Source organism: Pseudopipra pipra, chromosome 1 (assembly GCF_036250125.1).
Source record: "Pseudopipra pipra isolate bDixPip1 chromosome 1, bDixPip1.hap1, whole genome shotgun sequence".
Classification (NCBI taxonomy): domain Eukaryota; kingdom Metazoa; phylum Chordata; class Aves; order Passeriformes; family Pipridae; genus Pseudopipra; species Pseudopipra pipra.
This window is the reverse complement of record NC_087549.1, coordinates 99,519,180-99,532,743: the sequence shown is the minus strand read 5'-3', so window position 1 is coordinate 99,532,743 and position 13,564 is coordinate 99,519,180. Positions and strand designations below refer to the sequence as shown.

Genomic DNA, 13,564 nt, shown 5'->3' with positions numbered 1-13,564 from the left:
ATGTTCCTGGGAAGCAGTGTGATGAATCATTTGTCTGCTTCCACATGCTTCATTGCAGTCAGTTAAAGTGTTAAATGTCATTTTGTTTGGGAATAAAATAATTTTTTTTTCAAATGAGGCAGACAATTCCCCTTCCCCCAAAACAAAGCCTTTAGGTTTTGCAGAATCGCGTGTTAACTCTACAATGGTTTATTGGGTTTATTTATTGTCATTCAGTCTCCATTTAAGACCAGATAGTGCTAAAACCAACAAATTGCTCTCCCCAGACAAATGACAGGAGTTGGTTTGTTCTGGGGCAGAAATGCTTTTGTATCCAGTGTCCCCAAAGGCCATTACACCAAAAATGAAAGGAAACTAAAAGCACAGACACACCTAAGCATTTCCATAGGACTGTTAGGACTGGGATGCTCCAGACTGAAGTCACTTACATTGTCTGCTATGTGCATTGACTGCTTTGTGTCTTGATAGCTGGCTTGCATTCAGATATTTATCTGGAATGGCATCTTACCCCAGAAGTCTGCACTGGGTGGGACAACCACTCTAAGCCCTCAGCAGGGAATGAAGTGCTTCAGTTAGTGAATAAAAGACTGCAGTCAGGAGATCATTAATGGCTAATATTTTTGAAGTGAATTCTCAATTAGCGTCTACCTAGAAACTAAGACACAGGTGCCCATTTACAATAAAATTGGGACTAAGGGATTTAATGGCCTTATGCTTTAACAACTTTCAACTAAGGGTTACAGAAAGTCCATCACCTATTTGAAGGGGTTGTGATGAGCATTTTTGTAGTGCTAAATATGAGATTCATGGGATATGTGGAACAAATTCAAAGCAACATTCATGATGCTATTGTAAACTCACACTATATTCATAGATAAAGCAGCATTTGCATGCACTGAGTTTAGCAAAACTTACAATGAATTTATGTCTGGTTGAAATTTTGTCTTAGTGGTTAGTAAATTGATAATTGTATAATGCTTTGACCACATAAATTAATTGATATGTTTAGATATCATAACAGATCATCTTCCTGCGTGTTCTATGCCATCCCTACCTTTTGTGATTACACTTTTTACACATGACCTTACAGTATTCTTGTATGCAGAGAGACTGCCCAGCAATACCATCTACAAGCAAAAATCAAAAAAGCATTTCAGTGAAGCACATTAGAAATTTTGGCTTCTCACTTGTATTTAGATAAGTTAATAAACAGATATTATTCTGTTCCTCATATCCCTCCCAAAAAGCCATGGGCCTTTTAAAGTGAGGTGGTGCAAACCGAAATACCAATATTTTGGCAATGTAGATCCAGAAATAGAACGAGTGAACATTTAAAGCCAGTTTCTACCCCATGATACTGGCTTCTGGTCCTGCATGAGGAACCCATGTAGTCTGTCAGATCCAGGAGCTGTAAAGGGAAGCTTAATCCATCCTTATTCCTGACATCCTGAAAAATCCTGAAAAGAACAGAGAGACAAGTGACTGCTAAATTATTATGCACATTCTAGAAATAAAAGAACTGCATTTGATGGAGCATTTGTGCTTATTCTTTCAGCTGCAATGATCCTCTGAACGGCAACATGTGTATATATGACTGTGAGACACATTACTGTGAGCTTTGGATTTTTCCAAGCTGTCAATTTTTTTCCGACCTTCAAAGAAGATTTTAGGCCCCCAGGTGGTCTTAGTGTCTGAAACAAAGTTATACCTGTCACAGGTTTGTTTTTCTGTATTCTGTTTAGCCTGGAGAAGAGAAAGCTTAAAGGGAAGTTATCAATGCATATAATAATGCACGCAAATGTCTGATGGGGAGGAATAAAGAGGGAGCCAGGCTCTTCCTATTGGTATCCACTGACAGGACAAGAGGCAGTGGGCGCAAACTGAAACACATGGAACACCACTTACAAGTAAGAAAACATGTTTTTGCTACTGAGCACTGTCACAGATAGTCCAGAGAGGTTGCAGACTCTCCATCCTTGGATATTTTCAAAACCAAACTGGACACAGCCCTGAGTAACCTGCCTCACTGGAGCCTACTTGAACTGGCCAACTCCAGAGGCATTGATCATGCTTCAGTCATTCTGTGACTATAGCCCAGGATCCATACCAAGGGGGGTTCTTAGTGATGCTTAGCAGGTCTGTGAGAGATCAGGAGAAAGGTTTGGAGTAAAGGGAGTGATTGTCAGCTGAGTTAAAAATTCACAGAAAATTCACAATAAATATAATTTAGTCTTGAAACCACAACAATGGGGTGCCAGAACAATGAGGAGTCCCAAGGAAAAACACAAAATATAAGGAATCAAGGAATAAATACTCAAGAGTCTTTCTGTGCCTCACTCATTGTGGATTTTAACATTCATGTTTTAATTCAGGTTTTAATCCTTTCCTAAAAAAATAAACAAAGAACTCCTCCTCAAATAACAGAGTGACAAACTTTTCTGCTGTAGTGAAGTGATCCAGTGATTAGAGCAAAGACTCTGTTCATGAATGGACTATAGAGAAAAAAAAAAGATTAAATTTGCAAGTGTTGATAGTTGTAATGAGTTCGTGATAACAAATTTAAATGTCATCATAGATCTAAGATCATAAAATTTGTCTAGACAGACAGACTTATTTCTATGCTGGGAGCAAGTGGTTATCTCCAAAATCATAAATACAAAAACGAGTCAAATGCATTTCAAAGCTGGCCCTCCCCCAGATAACATGGATTTCATTTGTGGAAAATTTTCCTTTGTTGTACACTAGATGTCAGGGTTGGACTGAGAGGATAAGTCCATCGACTCCATTACACATCTCTATGCATCAGGCTGGATGCCATCAGCACAACTAAGTGCTAAACTTAGGAATTATTTCTGTAAAACATCCAAGTTTTACTAAGAACAGTCTGCAACGACATCCTCTCTCCCCCACTTTACAGTATTTCATTTCAGCCAAAAGCCCCAGGCTTTGAAAGAGGAAAGAGACATTCTGAGATATCTTTCCAATACCAGTGAGTATCTGGCAGCATTCTTCACCTTCCCCGGCTCCAGAAAAAAACCAAAAAAACCCTCTCTAAACCACTTGGGTGAACAGCCACCTTCTAGAGGACATTCTAATGGACAGCAGTTCAATACAGAATGGATTTAGCTGGAGAAAAATGAGATCAAAGAGGAAACTGATCAGAACTCCAATAAAGTTTAGGAACCATATACACTCCACATGACACACCAAGATAAGTGGTGCAGTTGATGCTCCTGAAGTACAGAATGCCATCCAGAGAGACCTGGAGAAGCTTGAAAAGTAGGCTCATGTGAACTTCATGACACTCAACAAGACCAAGTGCAAGGTACTACACGTGGATCAAGGCAACCCCCAGTATCAGGAGTCTGGGGGATGAATAGATCAACAGTACCCTGGGGAGAAGGACTTGGGGGTGCTGGTGGATGAGAGGCTGGACATGAGCCAGCAATGTGTGACTGCAGCCCAGAAAGTCAATCATATCCAGGCTGCATCCAAAGCAGCATGGCCAGTAGGTCGAGGGAGGTGATTTTGCCCCACTACTCTACTCTTGTGTGACCTCACCTGGAGTGCTGCTTCCAGCTCTGGGGTCCTCAGCACAGGAAAGACACGAACCTGTTGGAGTAGGTCCAGAGGAGGGCCACAAAGATGCTCAGAGGGCTGGAGCACCACCTCCTATGAAGACAGTCTGAGAGAGTTGAGGTTGTTCATCCTGGAGTAGAGAAGGCTCCAGGACGATCTTATAGCACATTCCAGTGTCTGAAGTAGGCCTACAAGAAAGCTGAAGAGGGTCTTTCTGCAAAGGCACTGACAGGATAAGGGTCAATGGCTTTCAACTGAAAGGGTAGGTTTAGATTGAATATTAGGAAGAAATTCTTTACTTTGAGAATTGTGAGGCACTGGAACAGGTTGTCCAGAGAGGCTGTGGATCTCCATACCTGGAAGTGTTCAAGGCCAGGCTGGATGGGGCACTGGCCATGTGGAAGATGTCGCTGCTTATGCCAGAGGGGTTGGAATGAGACGATATTTAAGGTCCCTTCCAACCCAAATCATTCTATGATTCCATGATGACACCTCAGGTAGGTAATTTCATTACCCTGTACTTTGACTACATACCAGTACATTCAAGATGACAACTTACCTCTGCTTTACGGCAAGAGAGAGAGTGTGGACCAGGAGAGCAAAGACAGAAATCAATCCCTTTGTGAGACGCTTGTGACAGAAAAATAATAACCCAAATAAACTGTAGATAATAATGAAAGGCAAAACCCCAAAAGACTCCTCTTTCAACTTGTACAGGTGACCTAATGCTGTCCACTTGTCCAGAGAACAGTCAGGTTCTCTGTTAGGTATAGTGCCCTAAAGGGAAGGAAATGACACAGAAGTAATTTTGCACATATTCATATATATACATGGATGTAATACATGCAGTATACAGCCAATTTGTGTAAAATATCTTAGGGTATTCTACAAGCAAAATACAGTTCTCAGAAAATTCCTGGAGATAAATACATTTCATAAGCAAGAGGCTTTAAAGTGCATTCCTTTTCACATTTGGTTTAGGCAGTGACCCAGCCCGCTGCTGGAGTCACAAGTGCTGGTGGTGGTGAAGGTCAATATCACAAACATGAAGCACAGGGTACAACAGATGAAAATAACTGAAACATGGTGACATCAGAGTACTCAGGCAGTGAAGATGTCTAGCAAAACACTGTGAAAAGGTGTGAGACCTTGCGATGAGTGTGCCTGGAATTGCAGTGAAGGGCATCTATAACACTGGAAATAGACCTTGGCTTTTTTCATTCAACAACCAGTCATGATTTCAATGTGACTGTCCTGCAGCAATGGTGGATACACCAGTTGGTGTAGTTTTGGTGTTAGACATGATTACAAACTTGTAGTGTATAACAATGCAAATTCACAGTGAGCAAATTTTTCACAAATATAAATAATAGAACTAGTAGGTAGCGGGGATACTCATAGCAGGAATACTTATGACAGAGAGTGTTCAGCCAAGTTTTTGTAGGAGAAATTTTGCTTCACAAACCTCGACACTCCTTGAAGGAGCCAATATGCTTTGCTGTTCTCTGTTTTGACAAGGGCTTGACCCAAAGACTGTCAAAGCTACTGAGCTGTCATGGATTGAAAGAAGTTTGCAACATATGATCTTAAGATAGGTAAACAACTAGTTAACAATGGGGGAAAAATAAAAATGCAGAAATAAATTAAAAATTGTTATGAAATGGGCAGGATTCATAGCAAAGGAGGATTATTGTTTCTGCTATTCAATGTACTTATCCAGAAGATGTGATTTGGAAAAGGTGTTGGTAAAAGAAGAAAGCAAGCAAGAAACAGAAATGAAGAATGTAAAGTGGGGAAGAAATAGATAAATAAGAAGCAGCAGCTTACTTCAGTGTAATTGGCAAAACCACCAATTCAGTGTTGGTAAGTGCAGAATGAGGCATACAGGGAGAGGAAACCCCAACTCCGCAACTCTGTATGTGTGTTTCAGCTATAAATTAATTAGTATTTATTATAGGTAATTCTACAGAAACTACTGCTCAGCCCTCAAGGAGGTTCAAAAATGAAAGTACAACTTAAAAATCTATTCAGAAAAGCTTGGAAGATGAAACGGAAAGTGTCATTACACTATTTTATAGATTTCTGGTGTACCTGACACTTGAGCCACGTGCAGTACTCGTTCTCTCCTTAGAATAAAACAAAGAAAGATATAGTGAAGAGCAGCAAGGAAGATATAAAGTAGAGCAGGTTTGCCTCTGAGGAGAGTAAAAAAAGGACTGGAAAGGGACAATTGAGGTAGTATGTAAACCACCAGGGGCTTCCAGAAAGAGGGTAGAGAGCTATTTGCCACTGTTTCTCAAAGTGCAAAATCTGGGAGCAAGAGCAACTTTTTCAGAAGGGTAACGTTCAGCTGTGAAACTCAAGAGCCATGGGACACTATGCATCAAAAGAACACATGAAATCAAACTCAACTAAATTAATGCCATAGAAAACAATCAGTGTTATTTAACATTGAACAGAGTTTGAGCAAAGAACAATTTTAATGCTGTGCTATGTGTTCTTTTTCCAGTGAGTGAAGGGAGAGGATTTTGTACTCCAGCCTTCCACCTGCATCCTCCTGATAGGTCACACTATGACAGGAGAACATTTATTCTCAGTACTGCTAGACAATAAAAAATTTTCCCTTGCTGTCTGAAGTAAGAGTTATTGTTTTACCTGTGGTAGGCAGAAGGTCGCATTGAGAACGCCATAAGGAGTCAAATAATCTAGGAAAGCATTGGCTTAATTTGACAGGAGACAAGCCATATACAGTTACATCTTTTAAACTAGCAGCCCAATACTTTAGTACTAAGTGGGCATATGCTGCAATAATACGGCTACTGAGAACATTTCTAACAAAATGTCCATTATATCGTTTAGTTAAATCATACACTTGCTTTTATTCAAAATTGCAGCTGCTGTACAGTGTAGTATGGCTGTGCAATGGTTGCACAATATCCTCCATCTACCTGTGAGAAGCATCATTCCACAAGATGCCTCTTTAACTCTTCTACTATTTCCTATTCCAGCTCTGGGAAATATGTTGAATCTTCTTCATCCTTTCCCTCTCATCAAGCACTTTACATCTCACTTGATGTTCCTCCAATTTCTTGTGGAAGGCAGGGAAATAGTCTCCTGAGCTGTGAGTGGGCCTCCTGAGGTGATGCAGCTGAGGTTTGATGGCTGGTGGTGACAAAGGAATAACAACGATGGTTACCATGCCTAGCTTTCACTCACTAGTAGACAAGAAATCAGTTCCTGAGAAGCTGTGTCCATCCCATTCAGCACAGCCTGTATGTGCAAAGGAGGGTTTCTCAGCCTGAAAGCCGGGATTCTTTTGGGTTAGGAAAACATTCAGAAAAAAAAAATGCAAATCATAAATATAGATGTAAAACTCTGAAATGAAACATAAGCATTTCCAAAATTGAAATTTGGGCAATTAACCAGTTTGAAACACTGGATCTTGAAATCATGCCCTTATTCAGACATGCCAGCAGACTACATCAATACAGTTGAATCCCAAGGAACATTCTCAGGGTTAGGAAACAACAGTTTAGACAGTAGCTAAATTGTCATATGTAAATGAAGAAGCAACTGACCTATACTTACCTATCTAAATATATATAGCTTAACACCTCACTGTACCCAAAATATCAAGATGATTTCAAAACAATAAATCTGGAGAGAGATCATGTTTCCCAGAATTCAGGAATAGGTAGATCTGATGCATTTTGTCTGATTTTCCAGCAAACTACAGGTCATTGTGAAAGTCAGAAGTGGAATACATATGAATCTGACCATTCTCAACTTCTTGACTCTGTTTATTTGAATCTATGTCTTGCTTTCTTACCTCTTTACGTAGATAGACTAAAAAATTAAACATGATCATGATCAAAATGCTTTCATCTTATGCTTAGTTATTATTTGCAAAATAACCAATTCAATAATTAGTATGATAAGCATTTTAAAAGAAAAGTCATCACTCTCAGCATGAATCCTAAGTGAAAAAGATTCCCCTGTGTGAGCTATCTAACATCAAATGCTAGAACAGTCACACTCCAATCTTGTTAAGCGCATTGATTGATTAATCATGCTCCAAAATATCTTGGGAAATAAAAAACTACAGATTTCATAAACTTTAGAAAGACACATCTGGATTTCTTCATAGTCACAATCCTTCCTGTTTTCAACTAGATTAAATTCACATTCATTAAAAGGTTGAAAAATATCCAGGTGAATTACTGCTCTTCGAGGCACATTCACTTTCCATATTTATTCCATTTTCTGTACTCAGCATAGATTCAGCCAAACTGTTATTTAATTTTCCCTTGCTCAAAGTGGGGAAATGTTTATTGATACCTGGAATTTTCTTTGAGTTGTTGCCAGAAGATATGATTTTGCTAATAGTTTTAAGAGGTTTATCCAGAACAGTAACAGTAGTATTTATCATCTTCATACAGGAGTGGATAAAGGGGATTCATGACTTTTAATTTCTTAAAACTTTAGTGACTCAAACTGATGGGCAGAAGACTTTCTGTTAGGACTCTAGAGTTCTGTTCCCAGATTGCTCACTGACTTCTTATGTGACCCGGACTACAACATTCACTCCAGTTTCTCTGCAAGTAAAATGGGAATAAAAATGACAATACTTACCTCACAGGGTTTTTATATGGGGCTCCAATAGGTTATGATTCTCAGGACCTTCACATGAGCAGTGATAGTTTGTTTGTTTGTTTGTTTGCTTGTTTTGTTTGTTTGCTTGTTTGGGTTTTTGTTTGTTTTGTTTTGTTGTTGGTTTTTTTTCTTTTTTAATTTAGGGAAAATAATTATTTTTTATGATCATGGCTATCATCAAGGCAATGAAAGCAGAGAATAGGGATTTGGTAGCACACTGTTGGTAGTGCCAGTGTACTACCAACAATATCAGTGTAGACTAGAATAGTTACACAAGTAGCATCATACAAACAGACTATTTGTGTGTTATCCAGACACTAATTCAGCAAGGAGGCTAAGAATGCCTAAGCTGCTCTGTTTACTCTGACTGGCAGGATGTGCAACAGTTATGGTTTACCTAAATGAAGAAGATTTTCTTTGTTTTCATATCAGCACGCTGTTTTGGACAGTGTCCGTCGTCGTCCCCCCCCCCCCCCCCCCCCCCCGCGTGGGGGCAGGAAGGGCTGGTGGGCAGGAGAGATCGCTGCAGGAGATATCACAAGAGCTTAGGAAGCATAAAACTGCTGGTGCTACCTCGCTCTTTCTGGTTCCGATAGAGGGGTGCGAATGCAGAAGCATGATCAGGCTGCTCTCTCTCGCTATGGCTCTCGGCTCTGGCAGTTTCCTCGCTGCTGACCAAACCCTGCCATTCCCTGCAGCTTGGAGCCCCATCGATCCTCACCCCACGCTCCCTGCCGTCGCTCACCACTGATGTTGTTGCTGCCACTATCATCTCAGAGTAAGCACTGCTTACAGCTGCCGTAGCTGCCCGCCACTGCAGCCCATGATCACTGTTCGCCCCACACTCCCTACTGCTGCTCACCGCCATTGCTCACTCCGCACCTCTGGCGCCAGCGCTGCTCTGCGCATCCCCACACCCTCACTCCGCACACGACCTCCGTCGGAACCTCATTGCTGTCTCGGTGCCACAGTACTGAAAGACTGGTTTAAGGTGACATTTTCTTGTTATTGTTTGGGTTTGGGTTTGTTCTGTTTTGTTCTCCATTTTTATTAATACTGTTATTAATTTTTCATACTTCACTCAAACACCTTGTAATTTAAAAAATTTTCTTGATTTGGGGGGGAGGGGTTTCGATTCCGTTGGAGGTCCCACCTCCTGGGACATACTGTCAGTAAACCAAGACAGCAACCCACCATCTTACAAATCAGCAGCTGTGTAAATCTCAGATTTGTCCAGGGCAGCATCCACACAGTATTTCCTCTTAATCTTTCTTTGATACAACTCTTTCTTTGATTCTTTAGAGAGAGGTCAGGACTCCCACTTGACACTTGGTATAAACACCTGGCCCCATGTCAACATCATACTTTGATTTGCACAGCAGATGAAAGAATGAATGCCAGAGCTCCTCTTAGTACACTACTGCAAATGAGAAATGAGCCTAGACTGCTGAGAAAAACCTTTCTCCGTTTTGCAGCCTTGTCAACAAAGGAGGTTTTTTGATGTAACTATCAGAAAGATCTGCAGGACACAGGATCAGGAGAACCAAGACTTTCATTAGAGTCACTCAAGAAATGGTCTAAACCTGGGGAGACTCAGTCTCCTAAGAATATTAAAGAAAATCTGTGTTTATATAAAAATTCACTTTTCTCCAATGAGACATCTCAACGAAAGTCCAAAGACAGCTACTTCTTGGTCAGTACCTGTGACACTAAAGAGCTCTCCATCCTCACCTCCTGTGGAGCCAGGAGCAGAGTCTGTAAGAAATGGGATGCAGAGATGTTAGCAGGGGGCCAAGTGGTTTGGGGCATTCACTGGTATTCTGCCAGTCTTTCGCTCAAGGGCATGTGGCCACTCTCAGAAGCCCTGAGATGGCTCCAGAATGGGGGAGAAACAGGTCTTGGGCATCTCCTGGGAGGTGTGACCAGCCTGTGGGATGATGCAGAAGTGGGTTTTGCTCACATGCTCAGGGAATAGCCAATCACCAGTGCTGGGGTCAGGAAGGAACTTTACACCAGTGCAGACTGACAGTCATCACTAAGGTTTTTTTGATTCTTCTGCAGCACTGAGCATGATGACTGGTCAGGCTCTTCCAGTCCCTTTTGGCCAGGTTGCTGCCGGCTGCTCATACACCACAAAGATGGCCTCTCATGCCCCACATCCATACTTCTTTTTTTTTCTTCTTTTGTGTGGTTGTTCCTGATCCTAATTCTTCATGTTCTCTTCAGGAAACAGGTTTGCTTGGCCTATATTCCTTCCGCTGCTTTCTGCAGCTCTGTCAGATTGACAGACTGCAAAGGATGTTTTTTCAAACTAAACTGAGACATATCAGCCTGCTCCTGGCTACACATGCTTGTAAAGAGTGGCTCTGATATGGATTTATAAAAATAAAAATTAAATAAAACCAAAAATAAAATCCCAATTCTGGTTGTTGCTTTTGTGTTATGTGTCCTTGAAAGTGTTTTTCTTGCTGAAAAGCTCATGGAATTTCAGGCAAATTAAACTGTTGTTCATTATTCGAGTCATGGTGCATGCAGGGAACAGGAATAGAAATAGGATAGAATACAGTATGTTACTCCTAGAGTTCTGCATAACAAGCTATGACCTAGATCTGAGCGGTCCATCCCAGAGAGCAGGTCTCTGTAGTGCAGATCCCAGGCCCACCCAGGAGACAGGGCCAGACATGGGCCCATGTACAGCATGGCTCAGGCAGGGACTAAAGGCCCCAGGCTGAGCTGGGACACATCCCCTGGGCCCTTGACAGGAGATGGTGGGGCTGGGGGTCCTACAGAAGGCTGGTCCCAGACACTGAGGCCACGTGAGCTCTCCCAGGACAGAAGTTGATCTCCAAATGTTTCCAAGACATAGAAATAAAAATATAGTCAATATATAAAATATATATAAAAATATAGTGATTGCAAATAATAATAACCTGGGTACATCAATGACCCTATTGTGCTTTCTCACCATACAAAGTTCAGGTTCCTTGGAGAAATGTTTAGTTCATCCTCTTTGTACTGAGAAAAAGGAGTCATTCAAGGAGGCAGCATATGTGCCTATGACAGATGGGTTCCCTGTGGTGCTGTGAGATGCTGCCAGAGGACTCTGGTTTCAACAATGGTCAAGTCCAGGTAGGAAAATTGCCAGGGCTCTTCCTGCACTCAGCTCCCTAACCTCATTAAATTTTCCCAGCTTTGTGACCTTGGGTGAGTCTTCCTCTTGTATACTTTAAATTGACAAGGTATAGATTCAATAGACAGCAGTGAGGAAGACTGACTAACCTGCTGGCAAAGAGATGGATGGGATCATGCACACACAATGCCTTTTCTGTCAGCCTCACCCTTTTAGAAGTGATATTAAAGACAATGTGATAAAGCTCCTCCTTTCTATTCAAGATGCTGAGTGCAATTTGCATTAAAAAAGCAAGAAAATAACATTTTCTCAATTAGAAAATTGTGCATGTACGTTTACGGCAGACTGTTAGTGGCTTCTTCCAGCAAAACCAACCCCCCCAAAACAAGATCTATATAGAGCATAGAGAAAAAAACACCATAATGGCTGTAAACAAAACACATTACTGTCACTGGACTACATACATGGAAAACATTGTACTATTACGTACTCTTCATCACATACTGTAAATAACTGCACAGAAAAGACTGATTTGCAAACCATACCAGAGTAAACAGTTTGCTGCGTAAGCCATGGTAATAGGGCATGGGTAGGAAGGTATCAGTGTTAAAATAGCCAAATAAAAATCCCCCACTGAGTCCCTAAGCCAGCTGGTGTCAAAACTTACACTGAAGTGGGAAGTGTCTAATAAAGAGAGAGTCAAAACACAGCTAGTCATTTCTGTAAGTGCCAGACAGAAGGCAACTTCCTATAATTCAACATGATATTGTCACAGTGAATATTGCTTGTGGAAGCAAGGCTTGACTGGCAACAAACACATTGAGTCTTTTTGAAAAAAAGGGACAGTATTAGATTGATTGCTCCCATCTTTTGAAGGTGGATCCTCCCTACTTCTCTTTTTCTAATTATAACAGTTAACAGATCTCCAGATCAGATCGGTTTAAAGAGGAGTAAATGTTATCATTCCCAAACAGATGAGGAAACTGGGCACACAAGAAGGATTTGAGCAAGGTCATTTAGCAAGTCAGCAATAATGAAGGGACTATACTTGGTAGCTTATGCCAAACCCTTCTCTTCTGCATTTATATTCTCTCCCTGGTTATTATAATGGTGATCTGAAGGCTCAGAAGTACCACACATAAGGGATGAGCAATTTGTTGTTTGCAGGTATCCATGGATCAATGGATTAGAAGTGATATTGAGGTGGAGAAATGGATGAAAAACCCTGTGTAAGCATTGCTTATTAAAAAAGCCCAATAGACCAATGCAAATATTCTAGAATGTATAAAAATTGAGCTAGTTTTATGAGTATATTTGTTTACATTAGATGAGTTATAGAGTGACGTTTCATTCCATGATTTTTCCTTAAAACAACTTTTTTCTCCAAAAGTCAAGACCTCTCCAAGATCTCTCCAAAGAGCAAGACCTCTGAATGCCACCTGCAAGAAAATCCTGAGTGAAGGCTCTTTAGAAACATGCTCTGCCTAAGCTTTAACTTTACCCTTTGCAAAGGTTATCAGCGGTGGATTGAGAAGGCGGATCATGATGCTTTTGGTGTTGAAGAATGCTGAGACCAGCCTGACTCAACAATCCTAAAGCTAAACATTCAAACAGTGTTTCCTGACAGAAACTGGCACAAGTGAGGATGTGGCAGGCAAAGTTCCTGATAAAGGAACCAACAACTGGATAGTACCAATAACTTGTTTAAATTTGCTGAGCTAAAGGCTGCATAACTGACACAGCTAGCCTAAAAACATATGACCAACAGTCAATCGCTTTATATTATAAAAGTTCAGTCCCACTTTTTAACAGCAGGGACCTATAACATACCCCTTCTAGGAGTGTGTTGTGGAGATTCCTCCCTTGAGAGGGGATGCCCCTTGAGGTTAATCCTTGAGACTGAGCGTGGTTGTTGGTAAGGGTGAGTAACATCATTCTCTACTTAATAATTAGCTAGCTTTAATATCAGTGCTTCAAGATTGCTTCAATAAATAGTGTGGAGGCTTGGGAATTTTCTCCTCACTGGCTAGCTTAACCCAGTTTTATTGGTATTGTTATGGGTAAAGAGTTATTTTTTCCCTTACATCCATGCGTATTTGGTCTCTCTCTTTCTGTATTGGAGAGAACCAGTGGTATTGAATCTGAGGAAGTAGACTTCCATCCGAGGTCTTCACCCCTCCAAATTGTCTCAAACTGAGACAC

The 13,564-nt window shown here is 40.9% G+C and overlaps 1 protein-coding gene across 9 annotated transcripts in view; it reads right to left on the bottom strand.

Moving 5' to 3' along the window:
• Positions 1–4,382: 4,382 nt before the first annotated feature.
• The window catches only part of PDE1C (phosphodiesterase 1C), a 358,417-nt gene continuing 349,235 nt past the window's right edge, over positions 4,383–13,564 (bottom strand). For 5 of the 9 annotated variants that reach the window (XM_064667361.1, XM_064667384.1, XM_064667404.1 and 2 more), the window contains 2 exons: positions 9,934–9,987; positions 4,383–6,741 (listed from right to left, as the gene is read on the bottom strand). In XM_064667361.1, coding sequence (XP_064523431.1) covers positions 6,572–6,741; positions 9,934–9,987 — 224 coding nt within the window. In that variant the 3' untranslated portion in view covers positions 4,383–6,571. Of the gene's footprint in view, positions 6,742–8,336; positions 9,214–9,933; positions 9,988–13,564 lie in introns of those variants that run through there. The other 4 variants (XM_064667413.1, XM_064667334.1, XM_064667344.1 and 1 more) reach the window with 3 other exon arrangements.